This window comes from Chelonoidis abingdonii, chromosome 4 (genome assembly GCF_003597395.2).
Source record: "Chelonoidis abingdonii isolate Lonesome George chromosome 4, CheloAbing_2.0, whole genome shotgun sequence".
In the NCBI taxonomy this organism is placed as follows: Eukaryota; Metazoa; Chordata; order Testudines; family Testudinidae; genus Chelonoidis; species Chelonoidis abingdonii.
In genome coordinates, this window is record NC_133772.1 from 26,359,132 (window position 1) to 26,383,373 (window position 24,242).

The 24,242-nt window shown below is 49.7% G+C and overlaps 1 protein-coding gene across 4 annotated transcripts in view; it reads left to right on the top strand.

Annotated features, from left to right (window-relative positions):
• LOC116836189 (copine-5) overlaps positions 1 to 24,242 on the top strand; it is a 177,957-nt gene that overhangs the window by 99,981 nt on the left and 53,734 nt on the right. For all 4 annotated transcript variants that reach the window (XM_032799648.2, XM_032799650.2, XM_032799649.2 and 1 more), the window contains 4 exons: positions 13,262 to 13,303; positions 13,718 to 13,793; positions 17,397 to 17,450; positions 18,549 to 18,610. In XM_032799648.2, coding sequence (XP_032655539.1) covers positions 13,262 to 13,303; positions 13,718 to 13,793; positions 17,397 to 17,450; positions 18,549 to 18,610 — 234 coding nt within the window. The remainder of the gene's footprint in view (positions 1 to 13,261; positions 13,304 to 13,717; positions 13,794 to 17,396; positions 17,451 to 18,548; positions 18,611 to 24,242) is intronic.

Below are 24,242 nucleotides of genomic sequence, written 5' to 3' on the forward strand. Positions count from 1 at the left end.
ACCTCCTGAGGTCCCTTCTGACCCTGATATTCTATGACTCATATCCAGCTTCTCATCCACTGTAACCCCTAAGTCCTTTTCTGCAGAACTGCTGCCTAGCCATTCAGTCCCTAGTCTGTAGCGATACATGGGATTCTTCCATCCTAAGTGCAGGACTCTGCACTTGTCCTTCTTGAACCTCATCAGGTTTCTTTTGGTCCAATCCTCTAATATGTCTAGGTCCTTCTGTATCCTATCCCTACGCTCCAGCATATCTTCCACTCCTCCCAGTTTAGTGTCATCTGCAAACTTGCTGAGGTTGCAGTCCACACCGTCCTCTGGATCACTAATGAAGATATTGAACAAAACTAGCCCCAGGACCGACCCCTGGGGCACTCCACTTGATACCGGCTGCCAACTAGACATGGAGCCGTTGATCACTAACTGTTGAGCCCGACGATCGAGCCAGCTTTCTATCCACCTTACAGTCCATTCATCCAGCCCATACTTCTTTAACTTGCCAGCTAACTTGTCAAGCTAAAGATGATTAACCTGGAAGCAGTTACAGGGAAACCCTGCACCAGGGAACTAGAACAGAAGTGACAGGCGTGCCACACAGACCACCCCCCATGGCAAGTGGGAGGGAATGCTAGATGCCAAACAGAAGCCAGCTGGCAGGCAGCTGGGGTCCTGTCCTCGCTGAGCCAGTAGGTCTGAGCCGCCCACAAGGGCCAGTCCTGCAGCAGGACAGAGGAACCTGACTAAAGCAAGAAGACCCCTGGCTGTTTGCCTGAAGGACACTGGGCATGCTGCTGACAGAGTTACCATAAGCCTGTCCAGTCACTGACAAGGAAACACGCCAGGAGCAGCAGACAAGCTGCAAGGGGGTGGATACAGGTTGGCAGCAGAACTGCCAACAGGAGTGGCTGTGAGATCAGAAAGGTGTGGAGGGTCCCGGACAGTGGTTATTGACTAATCTCCACTAGGAGGGAGAATAACCATCTCGCCTCTCAGAGGGGTCAGGCTGTCCTTTGGCCTCTGCCCCACAGATCTCTATTGGTTTGTTACTACGTGGCTCTGCTAGTTCATGGTTGTCGTGTCAGGCTGACATTGCATGTTACTGGATACTGGATTTTCAAGGGGAAAAAGAAGAGAAGATGTAACAGTAGCCCCTGGAGTCATGTGACTTTTGTAAGTCTGACCAATGTCACGTGACTGGGACCAGGAACTAAAGAGCAGTCTTTTAGTGACACTCTCGTGGGCCACACCTACACTCAACATAGGGTTGCCACCTGGACGGTATTCACCCAGACAGGCCAGGTTTTGGCTTGTGTGTCTGGGTGTCATTTGGCAAGCCCTGAGGTCTGTTTTTTTGGTCTAGGGGGGAAGAGGTAGAGCAGGGACAGGGCCTTGAGGGAAGAGGTGGGACGGGGGCGGGACCTTTGGTGTCCAGTTACCAGCCATTAAAAAGGTGATAACCCTAACTCAGCACCTTGGGCTTGTGTGTCCCAAGATGGGCTCCCAACGGCCAAGCCATGCCAGATTACTAGGTATTTAGCATTATAGGCCTTTGTTACTGAGAATCTGTCCAGCTTCACTGCCTACTCTCAGCTCCCAAAGCAGCATTGCCAGCTCCTCTGCTGCAAGACACGCTACAGTGGAAAGGGATTCGCTTCTCAGGCTGCCGGGCACAAACAGACCCCATAGTTCTCACTGGCTGCTGAGCTCCCAAACTGACTAACCCAGCCAGTCATGTCCCCCCTGCTCCCAGGGTCACCCTAAGTCCTGGTGTGGTGCATGCAATCCTGGAAAGCTGCACCCTGCCGTTGGCTCACATGCTGCTCTGGAGTGACAACTGACTCTTCCACGTTCCAGGGCACAGAGCAGAACCCAGACGTGGGGAGGCAGAGCCAATAATGAAGTTAGGGGCAGAAACTCTGGAGGCCCAGAGCCAAGGAATGAGGGCTGCTTGTTGCTGGCCACATTAGGCAACCTGATTCTGTGCTCATGTACACTTGTGTGGCTCCAAGAAGTCACACCAAGTACACGTCAGGCCCATAGACTGCCTGTTCCTCGATATCAGTGTGATATTACAACCAGTTGCCCTGCCAAATATCCAGCCCTCCCCATGGCACATGGCAACTCCGCCAAGCGAAAGCCAGGCTGGCAGAGACACAAGCCCTTGTTCTAAGAATAGCCCATTGTCTGGAGCAGAACTGCTCTCCCAGAGATTAGGAAGGAGCTTTTTTTTTAGGACATGCCTTTCTTCCACTGATCGCCACATGCAGTCATCCCTCTGTTACCTGCTGGGCAGGGCAGAGCTAAACTCGTGGTGCTGCTGGCTACAGTGTTGGATCTTTTGTTGATTTTTGTTGATGAAAAGAGAAGACAGGAAAATGGAATATGTGAAACTGACATGGTAGCAACATCCCAAGGGATGAAAAGATTTGGAAAACCTCCACGGATCTCCAAGCACTATACAAACATTAATGATTTCAGCCTCACAACTGGGGCCAGTTGAAAATTTTCCATCAAAACTATGTTTCAAGAGAAAATGAAGTTTTTCACAAAAATTGCCTGCTTTCCAGAGAAATATTCAATTTTGCATTGAGAAAGAGAATGCTCGAAAACCAAAAGACTTCAGTTGTGAAATGCCAGCTGTCATGGTGACAGAGTGAGCTGCGTTTAGATCTCTTTTCAGTCCCTTTCAAGTGCATCCCTCTGGTTTCTCTGACAAGTTTCTCTACCTTCACTCCTTTCTGAGTGGAACCACACAGTCCAACCACTCCTAGACTGCCTCTCTGGGCTGCAATCTCTCTGGTCACCAACCATGATAACATGGAGGCACAACTCCTCTGAAAACCTGTGTCCAGCAGCTAGTTAAAGTGATTCAAATACAGCTTCTTCAAAACAAAGAATTATTTATTCATCCAAAGGTCAGTAGCCAAAAGGACAAACAGATAAAACAACAACACATCTATCTGCCTGGGACTTACCCAAACTATATTCGTCACTTGCAGAATCTGGGTAAGTCTACTCAGCCCTGGGCTGGGAGAGACAGACGGTCCCTGGAGTGTTGTCCCAGCATGTCTCTGTCAGCGACTCATGTCCAGCCACTGCTGCCCACTCACCCCCACTTCCTCTCCAGGGGTGGCTGTATGTATTTTGCCGCCCCAAGCCCAGCAGTCAGGCGGCTTTTGGTGGCACACCTGTGGGAGGTCCGCTGGTAACGTGGATTCGGCGGCATGCCTGTGGGAGGTCCGCCAGTCCCGCGCCTTCGGCGTACCTGCCACTGAATTGCCACCGAAGCCGTGGGACCGGTAGACCTCCCACAGAAATGCCACCAAAGACAGCCTGACTGCCGCCCCTCACAGCAACTGGAAGGCCGCCACCCGCGACTTGCCACCCCAGGCACGCGCTTGGTGCACTGGTGCCTGGCTGCCCCTTTCCTATCTAGGCTGGGGTCTTTAATGATTTAGTGCCCCTTTCATCCTAGGATCAGACCTGTGTTGAAGCCTGACAAGTGGGCATTTCTCAGTTAACAGCTTCCCCATTATTCCCTTAAGGACTCTTAGTATGCCCTCTTGTTGCGGGCAGATAGACTGCTGAGGCAAACAACAGTGGTAGTCCGTGCCCGGAGTGCTTAGCGCCAATAAACACACCGAGATGGAGAAGCAGAACACAAGTTTATTTGGGATCCCAAGCGGAGCTGGGAGACTTAATACGCCTCAGATCCAGCCCAGCTAAAACAAGCAGTCTGTTCCTTTATATCCATGAGAACTTTTCTCGCTGACTAGCAAGCCCCCATTTCCCCTCCCTCTTCTGTCCGGCTGCAGCATTCTTTTCTCACACACCTCTTTCTCCCCCCGTAGCAGTTACGTAAGCGCAGGTGCATTAAGTAAACTTGGCCGCGGCAGCTCGTTAGTAAGTTTTCCTTCTGCAAGTTATCTTGTCCTTCTGCTAAAGGTGCACAGGCCTCATTATTTCTGCTTTAGACCAATTAGAACTGTTGCAACTGATAACGGCTGTTACTCCTGGCCTTTCCCATCAGCCAGCCTTTTAGGTCGATTAGAGTTCAAACATGGAAGGACTTTTGCTCATCTGAGGCCTAAACAGGGAGACTTTATATCCTTATTGCCTTCCACTTTTCCACATTACTTAGGGTTATGCTTAGTGACACCAACACTCTGGCGATACTTTATCTTTGGCATCCTTTAGTTTCCTGTTTGGTTGCCTACCCCCATCCCTCCACCCCGAGAGCCTCCTGAGATTTAATTACATGCAGTCAGTCAGGATAATATCAAACAGGCAAACTGAGGTGCATGTAATATTCATAAAATATAATACAGATAATGCCCTACTTCTCCACACCATCACAGTGCCTCATGGGAGTTGTGGTGTGGGTGCATTATATCCCCATCCTGTTCTATGGTACAGGCTCTTACTGAATTTCATCTCCCATGATTCACTGCAGCCATGCAACTGCCTTCATGAGCTGCCTTCTCTCACCAAGAAGGGAGACCATGATGCATCATGGGAGATGTAGTCCAACCAGGAAACGGGTGACTAGGAGCATGAATGTAGAGGTGAATGGGAGCATGAGGCACCCAAACTAGAACTCCCATGAGGCACTGCAGCAGCATTTCAAAATTAAAATATTTTGGGTTTTGATTATTCACCAGAAACTTTAGATTTTCAGTGGAAACCCCTTTCTCCATTTTCTGACTTGCCTTGTATACCACCCCCTGTGAGGTGAGTCAGTATTATTATCCCTATGCTACGCACAGGGGCAGCCCCAGAATTTTTCCACCTGGTACACCCCCCCACCTTGTGCTTACTGCCCCTCTTCTGCCAGCTTCTCCAGGCAGGTGCTCACTGCAGCTTCTCTTCCAGGTCTAGTAGCAGGCCTGCCGACAGGCTGGGGCAAAGGGGGCAATTGCCCAGGGGCCCGGACAATGTAAAAGGGTCCAGGGGCTCCTGGCTGCTGCTGCTGTAGTGTCACCCGAGAGCCGCAAGCCCTTTTAGCTTGCCCGGGCGGGCCATGCTCTTAGGAGCGTGGGGTGGTACCGTGGGCAGCGAAGGCAGCCAGGTGGACATGTGTAAACCCTGGCTGTTCTGGAAGAGCGTGCCCAGCAGCACAGCTGGCAGCAGCTCGACGGAAGGAACAGCACCACCAGAACGTCAGGTGGACTGCGGGCCCATTGACTGTTCTGCCCTGGGGCCCAGAATTGCTGTGCCCTAGTAGCAAGTTATGTGGCTATCGCTGAGCAAGTCCTCTGGGCAGAGCAGCTGGGACATGGGCTGCTGGAAGTGGAGCAGGGTCAGGCAGAGTCCCAGGGTGAGCCCTGGTGCAGGAGCCAGCCCCAAGGCAATGGCAAGGAAGTGTGGTGCTGGCTTCCCCACAGCTCTCTGTCATAATGGAGGGGACCACGGAGCCAAAGTTGAGTATGCAGTGGAGCAGCATCCTCTTCTGCCAATGGTACATACTGTGTGTAACGTGTACAGCTGTGAGTGCCACTGGCTACAAGGCGGGGAAACTGAGGCACGGGGCAGCACGATGACTTGCCTAAAGTTGTGTAGTTTATAAGGATTGGGTAGAATCCCTTTCAGTAGTTTGTGAGCCCTCTCCTGGTGCTCACTGTCTGTGTTTCAGAAGCCCCTAGAGCCCTGCTGGAGCAGCGGTGTGTATATGGAGTTAGGCGTGTTGCCTATAGTTAGTAAATGCAGTTATTTGTACCTTACTTCACCATGTGGTTCTTTCATATTATGATGTTGTGTAAAGGGCAAACAATACAGCAGTCACAGAGCTGAGACTAGAACCCAGGAGTCCTGGCTCTCTACGGCCAACCACTCAATGACACACTGCACCATCTACCTACAACATATAGCATCACTGCTAGTGAAGATCTCACTTCACTGCTCTTAACAGGGCCAATCCATGCCAGGTTTCATACAAGACCCCGCACCTCTTGGGACATGTCTTTGCATCCAAGTTCTGCACCTCTTTACAGTGGTGTAAATCTGGAGTCACTCAGCAAAGTCACTGGAGTCACCATGGCTTTACACCAATGTAAGGGTGAGCAGAGCTTCTGAGCTCTCTCCAATGTAGGCATGTTTGAGAGGCAGTGTGGTCTAGTGGATAACATCCTGGACTAGAGCTCAGGCGAGCTGGGGTCTGTTCCTGGCCCTGCTGTTGAGTGGCTGAGAGGTTTTGGGGAAGTCACTTCATGGGGATGATGATTCTGACCTCCTATGTAAAGCACTTCGAGATCACCACTGACAGTCCCTGTCAGAGAACGAGATATTGTTATCAGTGCATTGTCCCTTATCAGTGCAGCCAGAGACCATACCAGCCATACTGTGTATTGTACTTCTCCCCTATGGCAGCCTTGCAGGCCTGATTACAATACAGGTCTCTGAAAAAAAGATCCTCTCTGCTAAAACTGAAGCTCTGGCCCATTGACTCCAGTGGAGTGATGCTGATTTACACCAGCTGGGGATCTGTGGTCCAGCCATTTCTGCTGCACTGCCCCAGTGTTGCTCTCAGTATTTCAGTGCTAGCAGTGATGGGAGCTCTGGGGCAGACCAATCTCTAGGACACCATCACTATTTTAAAAACTGTGTTGTGCAGATCTGTGCTGAGCAAAAGTTTCCCAATGTGAGCCCAGCTTGCGTTTAGGGGCTACACCATTCAGCCCTGTGAGTATGAATCCTGTTCATCACATAGGAACGCAGGGTTTGAGGAACTCTTTGAGCAGGAGGTTGGACTAGATGACCTCCTGAGGTCTCTTCCAACCCTGATATTTTATGATTCTATTCTATGGTTTGCCATGATGGATGAGACCCATGGATCACGCAGTCCAGTACCCATCTCTGCTCAGATGATGGTGCAAGGATCCCCCTTACAGACGATTATAGAACCATGTGCTCATGGGGCAGTCTCACGCTGACCTGTTACTTAGAGCAGGGGTTCTCAACCTTTTACTGTCTGAGGCCCACCCAACATGCTATAAAAACTCCACCGCCTAGCTGTGCCACAATAACTGATTTTCTGCATATAAAAGCCAGAGTCAACGTCGGGGTAACAAGCAGGGCAATTGCTTGGGGCCCCATACCACAGAGGCCCCTGCAAAGCTACATTGCTCAGGCTTCGGCTTCAGCCCCAGTTGGTGGGGCTGAGGGCCCCAGGCTTCAGCCCCATGCAGTGGGGCTTCGGCTTTCTGTCCCAGGCTCCAGTGAGTCTAATGCTGACCCTGCTTGGTGGACCCCTCGAAACCTGACCCGGACCCCTGGTTGAGAACCACTGAGTTAGAGGATGAGTTAGAGGAGGGCATGTAGCCCTTTCCGAACGCTTGGTTAGCTGTTCCTCTTTGCCTCAAGAGCCAGGTGACTGTCCAGTCCCCTTCTTCAAATCCTGCTCCGTTCTCGACCCCATGATCTCTTGTGCCAGTGCATCCCGCCAGGCTAATTGTGTGGAAAATATTGCGTCAATTTTCAGTTTGGCACCTTGCAGTTTCATTACAGCGAAAGCTCTTTCTATTCTTCTTCTTCGTGCTATTCTATCTACGTCTCCTTGGAATCTGTCCCCTCATGCGAAAAACATTTTCAGATGCTGTCAGTATGAAAGAAGCTGCTGTATTCCAGTGAATGAATATCATGGTTCTGATGTGTCTGGATCTGTCATTCCAGACAGATGCACACATGGAGAGAGCCAGCATACCGATACTGGGACATACGCATTGCTCCCAGAGAGCCTGCTGGACAAGAGACACCCACCTCCATGCTGGTCGCGAAGGAGCCACTGGCTGTCATGTCCTCCTCCCAACCCCCTCGTAACAGTCTCCTGAAACAGTCACAGATCCCTGGCTCTCAGTCACTAGCCGGAAACGCCTGTCACACACTCTGCCAGAGTTCCAGTTAGGGGGCGAGGCTGATTAATTTGCTTACAATTGTGTGTCTGGGGGTTGATGGCTTTGGGAACCTAATTGCACTGGGGAAAGCAAAGACACAGGGAGCCCCCCAGCTCCCTGGAGCTAATGCTCTGGGGCCAGGTCTCATTCTTGACAGCTTCTGGGGATTAGCCTTTGGAATGGGCTTCAGCTGGTTTAAGAGCCTCTTGAAGCCGGTCTGCCCAATCAAGGCTCTAGCCAGGTATAGCCCACAGCACTGTAGCTAGCTAGGCAGCTGTCTAGTTAAACAGGTGTTATGGATATGCAGCAAGAGAACAAATCCAAAGCTGTTATAGAGCAAGGAAAGTACTGCAGATGTAGCATAGATATGGTGCTGTAGGTCGATGCCATAGGTAGATATGCCACTCTAGATGCAACATATATCCAATACGATGTGGCATACTATATGGTGATATGATCAATGCAACATATACATGATAAATGTGTCTTACACATATATAATATGATTTGTCACATACTATGGTGATATGACAGATACAGCATATACATGGCATAATGTGTCATATGATACTCTGAAATGAAAGATGCAACGTATACATGAGCGGCGTGACATACATGATAAGTGTGACTATGCATGATATGACATGTCATATACATGACAGATGTGACATACACACGATATGGTGTGTCATATGCTGAGTGTGACACATAAATATTCCAGAATGATAGATATGACATATGCATGAAAGATGTGATGTATACATACTCCAGAATGATAAATGCAACATATAGATACTCCAGAATGATGCTGGAGATTATTTAGGGAGGCATACTGCATTGTGGAGGAGGATTTTTTGCATATTTCCTCCACACAATTCAAAGCTCTATAATTAATGCATAATAAATACATAAACAAATAATATCATGATGGGTGTGCATGTGGGGGTGTGAATTTGAGTGTTAACATAGCCAGGATATGTGTCTCCTTGTTTTGGACCCAGTACAGTCTTCCATCTGTCTCTTCCTAGGTTGTTAGCCATCCTGCTCACTTGCTGAGCTGGGTGGGGGAGCATTTGTTTCAATTACTTTGCAATCCTGGGTGTTTTTCTCTGGAGGTCTCCTAGGGGCACATCCCTCTGGATCAGTACTACCCCCTTCTTGGTAGTTTTTGTTCACAAAGGGAACTCAAAAGGAAACAATGCAAAGCCCAGTCCAAGCCTTGACCCCTAGCTTAGCTGCTCCTCCTCAGGACTGCTCAGCCCATACAGTAGGACCTCCCTCTCTAGTTGGACATGCCCATCTCCCTTATAGCTGCCTGGATAAAGAGCCAGCCGCCTCAGAGAGTTCGAAGAACTCACTTAGGGCCAGATTTACAAAGGTATTTAGACACCTAGCAATGCAGAGAGACCCCTGAGCTGCTTGGGCACTTTTGTAAACTCCACTAGGTGTACACCTGCATCCTTTGTAAATCTGGCTCTTACCCCTGTCCCAGCCAAACTCTGATACAGTTCCACCCCCTGAAGCCTCTTTATCCATCATCCTCTCCCATCTTCATCTTCCAGCCAGCCTGGCAAGAGATTTTCTCAAAGATTGACAGACTGACCCATACAGGGTCCAGCCCTGGATGCGACTGCAGAGGTGAGAGGCCCCTAACGGATGCTCAGTGCTAACAGCTGCTTTTGGCATGGTGTCACTGTTAGGGCTGGATGTTTGGAGCTGACTGTCTGCGTGTGACTTTAAATTAATGTCAGGGACACTTTGGCATCACTAGTCTCGCAGGTGGCTTCATGCTCATCACTTCAGTGCAGAGGGGAGGCCAGCTGGGGAGTTTAGCAGAGTGGAAGGGCAGTGGGATCTGTGTCTGACTTTCTGTGTCTCTGGGAGTGTGCAGATGCATTGGAATCAACCCAAGGGAGTCAAAATTGGGTCTCCCACCACTCCGGAGAGTCCCTAATCACCAGGTCTGGGGTATCCTGAAGTGGGCCTTTCTCAGTCTCCCTAATAAAGTGTTCCACTGAGTATAACTAATTAACTCTACATTGGGCCACACAGCATGACAATGACTCTAGAACCCAGGGCTTTAGGCACTTACCTGGAAGATTCCAGTTAAATCCCCTGCTCCGAGCATCACTACAGGCTCAGGCCCCGAAGGGTATATCTGTGCCACACACACTGTCAAACCCACAGCAGCAAGCCTCAGAGTCCGGCTCTAAGATGTGGGCTTATGCTAGGGTGCTAGGAACGGCTGCACTGGCATTATGACTCGAGCTCTGCTACCCACCCTGTCGACCAGGCTCTGAACCTCGCTGCCAAGGGTTTGAAAATGCAGCATAAGATGCACTAAAGGCAAAACAGGCAGGAGATTCTGCTGGGATGTTTTGCTGGCTGGGTTCCGGACTTAGACAGCCACGCATGTGCTCAGCTGCTGAAATTCAGGCACTGAAGGACTTTTAACTGTGGGAACGTAGTCGCCTTGGAACTTTAGGCACCTCTGGGGCCAGGCAGCAGCTGAGAAGGGGGTTGTTAAAGCCACTGGCACGTAAATGTTCAACTTAAGGGCCCAAGGTGGCAGTTAGGTGCTTAAATCCCTCCGTGAATCTGGCCCATGGCCTGTCTGGGCCTCAGTTCCCCATCTGTACAATGGGACAACAGCTGTGCCCTGCCTCCCATGGCGGTGAGGGTAAATACAGTAACAATTACGAGGTGGCGGGGCCAGATAAGGACCTTAGATGAATGATTTACAATTCTTTGCTGGTAAGAGTATGATAATTAATGGCAGGACACCCAGTTCATGGGGCATTTGACACTCGGCCCATCTTTAATGGAAATGATGACTCATTAATCAACTTATCTGCTGTGATTTAATGGGCAGAGCAGGAAGAATGGGAAATCAGAGACCCTGCTTCCATTCCGGGCTTTGTCACTGATTTGCTGGGTGGCTTTCAGCCAATCACATTGTCACTCTGTGCCTCAGTTTCCCCTGTAAAGAGAGGGTCTAATATTTACCTAGCTGAGGCTGAATGCTTGCTAAGCTCATTTCCACCTCCCTCCAGACAGGCTATCCTTGTTCTCACCACTCTGTCTGTGTTCTGTGTGTCTATAGTCAGCACTGGCTGGACCCGATTCCCACTAAGCAAGAAATTGTTACATTAGATGAGGCAGGTTTTTCCTTAAGGGAAATAGGATGAAATTCAATAAGGACAAATGCAGAGCACTCCACTTAGGAAGGAACAATCAATTGCACACATACAAAATGGGCAATGACTGCCTAGGAAGGAGCACTGCGGAAAGGGATCTGGGGGTCATAGTGGATCACAAGCTAAATATGAGACAACAGTGTCACACTGATGCAAAAAAGCAAACATCATTCTGGGATGTATTAGCAGGAGTATTGTAATCAAGACACGAGAAGTAATTCTTCCGCTCAACTCTGCGCTGATTAGGCCTCAACTAGAGTACTGTGTCCAGTTCTGGGCGCTACATTTCAGGAAAGATGTGGACAAATTGGAGAAAGTCCAGAGAAGAGCAACAAAAATGACTGAAGGTCTAGAAAATATGACCTATGAGGGAAGGTTGAAAAAATTGGGTTTGTTTAGTCTGGAGAAGAGAAGACTGAGAGGACATGATACAGATTTCAGGTATGGTGCATAAAAGGTTGTTACAAGGAGGAGGGAGAAAAATTGTTCTTCTTAACCTCTGAGGATAAGACAAGAAGCAATGGGCTTAAACTGCAGCAAAGGCAGTTTAGGTTGGACATTAGGAAAAACTTCCTAACTGTCAGAGTGGTTTAGCACTGGAATAAATTGCCCAGGGACCCTGGGAATCTCCATCACTGGGGATTTTTAAGAGCAGGTTGGACAAAAACCTGTCAGGGATGGTCTAGAATATAATATTTAGTCCTGCCTTGAGTGTAGGGGACTGGACTAGATGACATCTCAAGGTCCCTTCCAGTTCCATGATTCTATAAACCCGCCTGCTTCAGGGTATAAAGCAATTACTAGCCACACAGGTCAAGAAGAAGCTTCCTGCATGGGCAGGTTATTCCATAATTATCCACTGGGTTTCTGCCCCCTCCTCTGAAGTAGCTGGTACTGGGCACTGTGGGAAACTGAGGCTAGATGTCCCCCACTCTCTGATCTGCTCTGGCAACTCCTGGTCCAGGGCAGCTCTGTGGAGATCTCAGGGTAGCAGTCACCAGCCAGCACTCTGCACTTGGTGACCCATGGCTCCTGGAATGATCCTAGCCCCCTCCTTTGCAGCATGATGGGTTCACCCCACACACTTAACTCATTCACCTGCTTCCAAGCAAGTCCAAACAGATTATTAAAATGATTTTTAATTATCCTCCCGACTCCTGCACTGGAGATTTAATTAGTTTGTTTTGTCTGTTGCGTGGGTCTTTCACCCCCCCCCCCACCACTATTTTTTGGATGTGTATTTTTAGCCTCAGTTGCCATGGAAACGTAGACACCAAGGCCAAGCCAGTCACAGATGGAGACAACACACGCAATCCACCCCCTCACTTTGTTTCCCTGATTGAGACCGTGCTTTGAGTATTAACTCCTTCCCTGCCCACTGGGTGCAGCCACTGGCTTCTGACCAATGTCGGTCCACATGGGCTGGAGGGTTCGGGGAGACATCTCTGCTCCTTTGCGTACCCATCATGAGCGAGCGTGTGTTAGAGCTGTGCTGATCCATAGGAGTGGGAGTCTGGTACGGCCTTCCCCATCCCCGGGCAGGTCGGCTCCAGCTGTCACACCTCCTTCCTTTAGGTCTGGGGGGCCCTGGTTCAATCCATGAGATCACACTTGTGCCAAACTCCACTGGAAGCTCTGTGCTGAGCTATTCTAATGCCGCTCTCCAGAAGGTGCTGCAGAATTAGGCCTGGTCCAGAGACAGGTGATGGGAATGGTTAGAGACCTACAGAACCACAGAAACGTAGGGCAGACAGGACCTCAAGATACCAGCTAGTCTAGCCCCCTGGTGAGGCACAATTATACAGAGGGCTTGAAAAGAAAGGCCTGGTTGCCTTAGTGAGGAGGCAATGAACAGAGGGCAGGATAAAGGTGTACAGAGAAGGCAGATGGGGAGCAATACATAGCACAGACAAGCAGAGAGATGAAGAACTTACAGGCCATAGACCAGGAAAGTAGGAATGTGTTTAGGTAAGACCTGGGAGGCGATGGAGAATGGACAAGGCTGTTCGGGCTGCACAGAAAAAGACTCTTGCAGCAGCATTGAGTGAAGGGCCAGAGAAGATGCTGATGTTAGTCTAGGCAGTGCATGTGGGGGCAGAGGGATGATTTGATCTATCCTTTAGTGAAATTGTCCCACCCTGACTCTGGCAATAACTATGGCACTGTGTCTTGCAGGACCATCAAGGTGGAGGTGTACGACTGGGACCGGGACGGCAGGTAAGGGGGACTCGCTAGATCTATGCAGCCTCCAATACAAACCTCAAATCTGCCAGGGCTGGCTAGGCACTGAAGCCAGTGAGGGCTTTGCAGTGACTCTATCCAGGGCAGGATCAGGGCCATTGTGCTGCAGCCATTACTCATTCTCTTTGCAGAGAGATGCTTTGTCAGTGATCCCAGTGCAGCAGAGAGGGAAAGACAACAGGAAAAGAGAGGGGACTGAGAAAGAGACAGCAAGGAGGGAAGAAGGAGCTTGAGTGAACTCTACAGTGGAGGTTCCCCCCAGGATCCTACCCCCACTTAGCAGTATGGGAAGTTCAGGGTGGTCATGGCCCCTCGACACCTGGGCACGACCCGTAGGCTGACAATCCATCACTAGAGCATTTCTCACAGAGCTTCTCTTTCCATGCACAGCCATGACTTCATTGGGGAGTTCACAACCAGCTACCGGGAGCTGGCCCGTGGGCAAAGCCAGTTCAATGTCTACGAGGTGAGTGCAGACGGGGCACCCCCAGAACCCATTGAGAGGGCTAGCCAAGCTCTGGGCAGCCAGGCCACCACTGTTCTGGGCCACATCCTTTCTACCAGCCTTGCACTCTCCAGTGTTGAGAGGCAGTATAAATCAGGAGTGATTCCTGGGCTAGATCCTCAGCTGGCATAACTTGGAGCTACGCTGATTTACACCAGCTGAGGGTCTGGGCAGTGGTCATCACCAGTGTGACACCATTGTGAGATCAGGGCTGATGATGGCCTAGTCCCTTGTGCAGTTGTTTGCACTTGTGGAAAGGGAGCGACAATGATGTCAAATACCACCCAATCGGTTTGCTGTCACACTGGCTGCCCACCTCGAACGGCCTGGATTCACTGCATGCTGACATCACACGGGAGATGAGTCTGATGGTCTCTCCTAGCTTGGAGAGCATCTGACTATAGGGCAAGGACCATCTTAGTGCTCTGTGTTTGTACAGCACCTAGCGCAGGGGTCCTGGTCCGTGACTAGGGCATCTTGGCACTCCGGTAACAACAAACAACAATAATTACAATAACAAAATCAACACATGGCTGAGTCCCGGCTCAGAGGATGGCCAGGACTGCCGGTGAGCAGTGACGGGCATCAGAAAGCTGTGTGGGGAACTCAAGACTGGAACAGTGGTGGATCAAGGTGCATCGGCAGAACTGAGTGTGTGGGGAGCCCAAGACTGAAACAGCAGAGGTGAGGGTGGAAGGGCATTGGCAGAGCAGGGGGTGAGGGGCTCAGGGCTGGAGCAGAGGGAAGGCAACTGCTTAGGACTCAGGGCTCTGGCAGGAAATTGCTCAGAAATCAAGATGATTCAAGCCTCCCTGAGCATGGAAAAATAACTTTTAAAAAGCCAATTATTAGACATTTCCTGACAGTAATAAATAATACAAACAAATTGCTACTGTACAACCATAAAGGGATTTTACCATGGATACAAACCCATCTGTGAGTTACTCTGGGATACTCCCATGTTTCTGTTTGCTACTGGGCTCTGCTTGTCATATCTCCTTGGCTGCGGCGCCTAGTTAATCCTTCCAGGAGGCTGGGGCAGTCTCTGGATCCAGGAGTGCAATGAACTAGCAATGGGAAAGGAGACTAGACATCTCGGTGAGGGTGAGCTTGTGGGCCAGATGCTCAGCTGGCATAAAGTGAAGTCAATGGGGCTATGCTGATTTACACCCTCCAGAGACTCTATCCCAGAAATTCAACCTCGCACTAACTGAAGTCTGGACAATCCCGTTATGTCAGCACCTTGGCCACAGTTTACCCCAAGCGATGTCATCTGGCCAGAACAGAGTGCATGTAGCTGCCTCACCAGTGAACTCATTGGGGTTAGTACTGATGCATTCTGCCTGGTGGGGCCTGGCCGGTGTTTCTCCACATGGCTCACTGAGCCACACTGGGAGCCACAGCAAGCAAAACCTGAGGCGTATTTCATGTCAGCTGAACCAGGGCAACACTGTGCACAGGTGTAAGTGGAGACAGAGTAGGGCAGAGAGTAACAGTGTGCAGTCTCCAGGCGAACTCTTTGGCTGCTGTAACTCAGCATCACTGCATTAACTGAGGGCCTCTGTTCTTAAAACTCCCTGTGCACATGGCAGGGCAAGTGTGTCAGTGATAAGCAAATCTGAGCAATGATCTCATGGCTTTGAATCCACTGCGTTCTTGGGCTGGGTTTCCTTCCCTCTCACAAAGTACTTTGTGCACTCCCCATGCCTTAACTGTGGCAGCTCCCTTTTAATATCATCTGATGTGATGTTTCTAGGCCAGCTTTCAGAATGGCTGCCTGGGCTCTGACACATTATTAGTGTCCCAGCATGTCCCTTCACAGGCTTTCACAGCTCCCTCCAGTGGGAGGAGGGGAGGGTGTGAGGGGAAGGAGTAGGGAGACTGGTGTATAATTTGTTCAAATCATTAGTGTCTTTTATTCCAGATGAATTCCCAAGACCTTATCAAAATGGATCATCATGAAGGGCAGGGGGAAAAGAGATTTCAGATTAGCTCTTTTTGGACACAGAGCAAAAATGTAAATTTGCTGGCTGGAAAGGCCATGTTCCTGATTATCATTGAGAGCCTTGGGGAAGCCAGCAGAGCTACTGGGCTGAGAGAAGATCAGGACTTGCTGGAGGGGGTCAGATGAGCAGTAGGGTCAGGAGATTTGGGCGTTTTCCCTATCCCAGGTGTTGGAAGGACTTGGGCCCTTATGGAGCAGCTGGGCTGTGGAAAGTAGCATGGGCAGTTTTGTCCTGCAGAATTTGGACATTTGAAGGGTGGACTTTCTGGCCAAGCTTTCTCAAAGCGGCCAGTGATTTTGGGCACCCAGCTTGAGATGTCTTAAAGGGACCTGATGTCAGAAAGGGCCCAAGACCAGTCGTCTGAAAGTCAGACCCCTTCAAGGTGTCTCCAAGTTGGGTGCTCAAAATGGAGGTACCCCAAAGCACTAGTCACTTGGCCTCCAGGTCTAATAATGCGTATAGTGCTAGTCTAGCCCTGAAGAAGGCTGGCCCAGTGGTCAGGATGCTAGCTGGAGGCAGGGTTCAAGTCCCTTCCTCCTCTATGGAATCCATGTAGGATGCTGGGGAAGTCACTTCTCTCTGGGTCTTATTTCCGCATCTGTAAAATGGGTTTAATAGCCCTGCCCTGCCTCAGGGGAGGTTGGAAGGGTAAATATCATAAAGATTGTGAGGTCCTCAGATTCTGTGATAATGGGGCCATGCATGCACTTTGAGAGTGAAATCCCCCTCTGCAGAGAGCCAGCATGGGGCCCGTGCACCATTTCCATCCTCCATAAGCCCTGCTGGGAGGACGGTAAGTGGTGCCTATGCCTCTAGCTGAACTTCGGCACAGGGTGACTGCTCCCATGGGGCTTGACTCTCAGCTGCTGTAGATCAGCAAAGCTCAGCTGAGTTCAGCGGGGGCTACCCCAATTCACGCCACATTGCAACTGGACTGTCAGTGCAGAAATCTCTTGATAAATCTTTTCCTAGCATTAGGACCATGCTTTGGGACAGAGAAGGAAAACATTCCCTTTAGTAACAGAAACATTGTTATGTTCTCTGGCGTCCCGAGGGCTACTCAAGCTGGACGTAAAGAATTGCCTTTGCTGAGAGCTGAATTTTTTGCTTTAGGCTTTTCTGCCTCCATCCTTATCCCTGCTGAGGGACGGCTATATAAAGATCAGAAGCAAGATGGGTTGTTTTTACTTTGCTGATGATAAGTTTTTTAGGAGGGGAGGGGGAATATCTCAGACTAAAAATAAAGATGAGAATCCAGATCATTTGGAGACTTGTTCTGATGTCCGAATATCTGACGCAGTGGATAAAGACAGATAGAAAACACTGAGAACATGTTATCAATCAATCATATGCCCCTCATTTGGAGCACTGTATTCAGCTGTGATTATTCACTCTCCAATAAGATAGAGCAGGAAGAAGACACACTAATAAAAATGGACAACCTCCACCATCATTATTGCTGAGGGACTTATGCCATTGGTGTCATTTGTGCTAGCATAAACAGGCTTCACTTTGTGTCCCAGGATATTCAGTCTCTTCCATTTCCTTCATCTTTCAGGTGGTGAATCCCAAAAAGAAAATGAAGAAAAAGAAATACATTAACTCGGGAACAGTAAGTGACATTTTTTTTCTTTGGAATTTAAGCTATCCAGGAAGGCAGGATATGATTATCCCTGGATGGCGAGTTGCCCAATGGCAAGCTGCCACGCAGAACCAACCAATCAGAAGCTTTCTTTCCCTGACAATATTCCCCCCCTCAATAAGCTTTGATATGAAGGGTCAGAATTTTCTGCCACATCACTAGAAATGTGGAACCACTCAGTCACCAATCAGCTTCTTGTGGACAGATTTCTCTTCTGATCTTATAAGCTAAGGAGGCCTGATCGCTGTGAGATCTTGGATGAGAGACATCCTAGGAATGCCCAGGTACTGGGATCTTCAAAGAGTGAAACTTGTGACTCCTGTTGAATCACCAACCCACTGAAACTAATGGGCCCTCCAGGCAAACATGAAACAAGAGCTGGTTCAAAATGAGGTGGCGGGGAGGATCCATGGTGACAACCAGAAATTCAAATTTCAGAAGATTTCAGCTGAAAACCAAAACATTTAAATTTGGAAATGCTGCCACAGTGCCTTGTTGGAGCTGAAGTTTAGGCACCTCATACCTCCATCCTCTTCTATGGGCCAGGCTTCTTGATTAGTATACATCTCCCGTGATGCACCACAGTCTCCCCTCTTGGAGAAGGGAAGTGTTACTTTAGTGTCCCTAGCCCTGGGGCATCATGAGAGATGTAATCCTGCTGGAAAGTCCAGTGCATAGAGAAGAATGGAGCATGAAGTTACTGAACTACAACTCACATGAAGTGCTACAGTATCATTTCAAAATCAGTGTATTTTAGTTCCTAGGGGGATTTTCCAAGGAATGCAGAAATTTTCCATGGAATTCAGATATTTTCACCAAAAGAAACTGTAGGTGAAAACCCAATTTTCCACTGAAAAATAGTTTTGACAGAAAATGTCTGACCAGCCCAACATGACCCACATTGCCAGAGAGCAGAGTGGGGAAGTTAGCTCCTTCCTTGGGCTGACGGGCAATCGATAGTCTCCAGGGGCATCACACTAGCACCTTTCCTCGGCACTCAGCACTGCACGAGTGATCCCTGCTGTCTCGGGCTCTGTGTAACATGCCACCCTGTCTCTTGGTTCTGAGGTGACGCTGCTCTCATTCACTGTGGAGTCGGAGTATACCTTCCTGGATTACATCAAAGGAGGGTAAGTGCGTTATGGTTTCCTTTCCTTAACAGCCTGGCCAGCCTGTCTCCAGATGAGGATAGGACCGCTGTCTGTAATGCGGTGTTGGCTTGTGATGATGATGGTGTAGCTACCAAGAAATCCCATTGCAATGTCCAATGTAAATTCAGGACCCTTCCAGCTAACAAGGACTCTGCAGAGGGGTGGCAAGCCTTGAGTGGGCAGTACGGTGCCTGGCAATAAACGGATCCAGCCTCTGCTGCTTTCTGATCCTCTTAGGCCCCAGCTACACTAGAAAACTGAGCCACTGTCATGCTGTCGGGAGTAGCTCACGACCATGAGTGCCACCTCAGGGCACTGTCAAAAACAGGGCAGGGACCCCAAATTTTGATATGTTCTATAATTAGATTTCACCAAGCCAGTAACAAATGTATACTCCTGGAGTCTTACCATGGAGTCACAGTTGTCTTGCCACCCAGACAAACTGGACTTACAAGAAAAATCACACAATGTTCAAGTTGCTTCCAGTTCCAAGAGACCAGTCACTAACCCCAGATCAATTGGTACCCTAGATCGTACACCAAAGACTATGCCTGTAACCAATCCTGTATCGAACTATCTAAAGATTTATTAACTAGGAAAAAGAAATGAGAGTTATTTCCAAGTTAAAGCAAGCAAATGAGTTCACATCTAAATCCTAAAGGTGATAGAGTTGTAGTGATCTGTCAGTTCAAAGTGTCTTTCAGGGCAGACCCAGAGGTAACCCATGGGGATCTCTGTCTCAGTTTAGAGTCTCTGGCCCTGTCAGAGTTCAAACAATGAAGAGAGAGATGGAAAATTTTCCGGTGGCTTTGTTTTATTTCCTTAATTCAGCTTCCAAGTCCACAGGATGAACTTCTTTGGTAGTATTTCCAAAGTGCCAGAGGGCTGTTAGCCAATCTTTTTTATTGCGATGTTCCTTAAGAGCCCATCTAATTGTAACCTGGGTTCACAAGTTTAGAGCAAACATTTTCAAAGTTAGGAAGCAAAACTTACATATTTCCTTATCGCATGGACTGCAGACAGTGCTTGTGAGATTAATGCATCTAGCCACTTACAAACATTTCAGAGTCTAAACACTAACTGCATTCATCTAAACACTAATTGCATTCATAGAAGACTAATACCTATTTTGAGCAAAACTAACATAGAGGTGATTCGTTTGCCAGTTCTAAGCTAATGCCTGCAGCCTGGGCAAGCGCTGGCATCTGGCCTACCAGCGTTACACGCTGCTTATCAAGGGATCTGTCTGATGTGCTATTCAAGTCTCAATCAAGCTTCCTCTAACAGTGCTGAAACTAGGCTGATCCCATCTGCACTAGCAGACCAGCTGTTAGAGGGGCCAATTGCTGATAATAACCATTGTCAGCAACAGATTGTTTTCCTTATCGACTGGGCTCCAGTGACGTCTTTGCTACTGTCCTTAACAATCAGGGAGGCGATGGAGGTTGCAGTGCCATCAGCCCAGTGGGATTGCCACACAATGGCCTAGAGAATTCTAGGAGGGGATTGTGGCAGACAGGCTCTGGCCCCAGGATTCAGCTCTAGATTGCAAATGCCCCAAGTTCAGATAGGGGTATTGATTTGGGTCCATCTCATTAAGAGTGAAATTCACCCACCTGCAGAGAGCCAGCAGGAGGGCTAGGCTCTGTTGAAAGCTCTCAGATTAGCCACCCAATGGTGTCAGTCCTTCCCTACAGTGGTAGTGCAGCCCCACCTGGACTCGCACTGTCACCACATGAATAGAAACATGTTGATAGGTTGGAGGTGTTTGGTCAGGGAGCAGGAAGGATTAATTGTTGTGGGAAGATTAAAAGAGCCGACTTCCACCAGCGAATGGGGGAATAGTGCAGGCTTCACAGGTTGGATGGATGTAAAACACCAACTGCCCAATTCTCATCTCACACCAGCAACTTGGCGTTGGGGGGGTCGTGTTACTCCTCTGAGACCAGCACAATAAGAGAGAATCAGGCCCCCAGGAGGAAGAGAGGGATGCACAGAGCTGTGGCTAGGAGCAATGGGATGAAATTACAAGAGGGAATGTTTAGGCTAAATATCAGGACAGCTAATTAACAGTGAGATCTTTGGGCCGATCCCCCTGTGGTATAACTCAGCATAGCCTCATTGAACCCTTTAACACCAGCTGGGGATCTGCCCCTTTATGAGCCTGTAAAGTAACAGGGTCACTTTCTACTAAACATCTGTGTAGCAGTGGGTTACTAGATGTCAGCAGCATGTTGCAAAGAGGAGGAGAATGTGTTCTAGATGATGGGTAGGAGCACATCAGGACAATGATAGGTATAAATGACCTGTAGCTCTGTTGAACTTTATAACGATTTGTTAACTGTTTATTAAAATATCTATTAATCATTTATTAACCCTTTATAAACTACTCATATATGGAACCCAAATATAGCGGGTGACCTGGCACTGTCTCACATGGGTGACTCTCCCACTGGAGAACGTCCTGCAGGGAAGGATGCAGCCCTGCACTGGCCCCAGGAGATGGGCTGGGTGGCTAATAGGACTTTTCCATCCCTACTTTCTATGACTAGTGCTGGCCTTGCAACAGAGGTTGGCTTGGCTAGGGCATCTGAGACCAAGAGCAGTTCCATGGGCTGAGAATGCTGCTCTGTGCAAATGCCCTGGGCACCTAATTTCTTCACCTTCTGTACTCTGGCCTGCCTGTTGGGATGGCCTGGTGCCTGCTTACAAATTGGTTGGACTGATGGCCAAAGATGCAGAAGCCAGACGGCAATGGGTTGATGCAGACAATGCTTCCAGTGCCATCCGTAGTGTGGGCCCCTCCTGGCCAGACTAACTTGTGCTGCAATGGCACCATATGGCTCCTTGCACTTGGGTAGACCTGTTCACACATAGGTACTCAGAAGAGATACCCAGACAGATGGAGAGAAAGGGGCCCAGAGTTTGCAGAGGCTCCTGGCCACTAGTGAGACAGACTCTACGGCAAGGCAGCAGATTCCTGCAAACCTGGGAGGCCTCCTGGGTGGGTGTTGTGTACAGAGGACTGGCAAAACTAGTGTCTGCAGGCTTGGAGTGTGTGTTTATATTCGGGGCACCTCAGTCCAGGCCTGCAGCACCTTCTACCTGTGGATCCTGAGGGCACGTGCCTCAGGATGCAGATGAGCGAGTCAGAGGCCTACCTTTCAGGTGTCAACAGCAGCACCACCTGCGCATCCCCTTCATGGGAAGCTTTGGGTGTGTTCTTTACACCTGAGCTTCTGCTGCTTTCACCTCTGGCTCCAGACCACAGTCAGCCTGGGGAGAGCCAGGAACTGTCATCATAGGGTGTGATTACCTTTGCCCAGGACCTGGAAAAATGACTTCATACACCCCACTCACCACTAGCCCATAAACAGCAGTTCCTTGTACGTGTCAAGGTTGGTCCTGTACAGCCGTGTGGCTAATGGAGAACGCCGTGTGGGAGCCAGGACTCCTGGGTTCTAGCCCCCGCTGTGCGAGGATGGGACATCTAGTGGGTAGAGGAGTGGGAGGTAGGACTGCTCTGCTGCTGACTCACTCTGTGACTTTGTATGCAGTGTAGCTGTAGCTGCCTCGGTATTAGAGAGGCAAGGTGAGTGCAGTAATATCTGTTATTGGCCCGATTTCTGTTGGTGAGAGAGCCCAGCTTTGGAGCTTACACAGAGCTCTTCTTCAGGTCTGTATGAGCTTGGGCAAGCCATGCCCCCTCTGTTCCTCAGCTTCTCCATTTTACAGATGAAGATTATGATACTGACCCTCCTGTGCTGAAAAGGATCTTATTATGAAGTGGGTTTCCTTTCTCCTCTGCCCCCTTTCCCCCTCCCTGTGATTCTCAGGGCAGAACAAAGATCCCCTCGCGTGGCTTCACTAGTGTGATATCGGAAACAGGCGGTGTTACATTTGTACAGACATCGGTGACATCTGTCACAGCCATGAGCATCTCCCTTCTGCCCCCAACAACAGGGCTGTTTTGTCACATTAACCATGATCTTTTTTACCTTGTGGCAACTGAGGAACTCACCAGATTGGTTTCCTGTTCTTGACAGCTGACTGTCTGAGCTCTGCTCTAACTAGAGGCGCTCAGAATGGTTCAGATGCAGTGGCTGATGCGTTACACTCACAGGGATCCCCAAGAGAGGGGCTGCTGTGGCTGCTGTCCAGGACTGGCGGGGCATGGCTCCGTTGCACAATCTGCTGCACTCCATTGAGGGAAAACCATTTCCCTGGAATAGATTTGAGGAGGGAGAGAATAAGTGGTGGGTGTAGTGAGGGGGTTTCGGACAAGCTGTGCAAAGGAATAGAGTGTAGGGTGGGGTATAGGCCAGGCTGTGTAAGGGAATATGGGTGTTGACTGGGCTGTGGGAGGGAATAAATCCATGGAGGGTAGGTCCATCAATGACTATGGTGTCCGTAGCCTCTGTTTTCCAGAAGCTGGGAATGAGTGACAGGGGATAGATCACCTGATAATTATCTGTTCTGGTCATTTCCTCTGGGGCATGTGGCACTGGCCACTGTCAGAAGACAGGATTCTGGACAGGATACTTTGGTCTGACCCAACAGAGCCATTCTTATGTTCTTATGTTAATGAGGCTGTAGGGAGGGGTGTAGGCTGGTCTATGTGAGGGAATGAGGCTGTAGGGAGGGGAGTAGGCCGGTCTGTGTGAGGGAATGGGGTTGTAGGCTGGTCTGTGTGAGGGAATAGGGGTGTAGGCTGGTCTATGTGAGGGAATGAGGCTGTAGGGAGGGGAGTAGGCTGGTCTGTGTGAGGGAATGGGGGTGTAGGCTGGTCTGTGTGAGGGAATAGGGGTGTAGGCTGGTCTATGTGAGGGAATGAGGCTGTAGGGAGGGGAGTAGGCTGGTCTGTGTGAGGGAATGGGGGTGTGGGGAGGCGTGTAGGCTGAGCTATGTGAGGGAATAAGGGTGTAGGCTGGGCTGTGTGAGGGAATGGGGGTGTAGGCTGGTCTATGTGAGGGAATGGGGGTGTAGGCTGGTCTATGTGAGGGAATGAGGCTGTAGGGAGGGGAGTAGGCTGGTCTGTGTGAGGGAATGAGGCTGTGGGGAGGCGTGTAGGCTGAGCTATGTGAGGGAATAAGGGTGTAGGCTGGGCTGTGTGAGGGAATGGGGGTGTAGGCTGGTCTATGTGAGGGAATGGGGGTGTAGGCTGGTCTGTGTGAGGGAATGAGGCTGTAGGGATGGGTGTAAGCTGGTCTGTGTAAGGGAATAGGGGTGTAGGCTGGTCTGTGGGAGGGAATGAGGCTGTAGGGAGGCATGTAGGCTGAGCTATGTGAGGGAGTAGGGATGTAGGCTGGGCTGTGTGAGGGAATGGGGGTGTAGGCTGGTCTATGTGAGGGAATAGGGGTGTAGGCTGGTCTGTGTGAGGGAATGAGGCTGTAGGGACAGGTGTAAGCTGGTCTGTGTAAGGGAATATGGGTGTAGGCTGGTCTGTGGGAGGGAATGAGGCTGTAGAGAGGCGTGTAGGCTGAGCTATGTGAGGGAATAGGGGTGTAGGCTGGGCTGTGTAAGGGAATGGGGGTGTAAGCTGGTCTATGTGAGGGAATGGGGGTGTAGGCTGGTCTGTGTGAGGGAATGAGCTGTAGGGAGGGGTATAGGC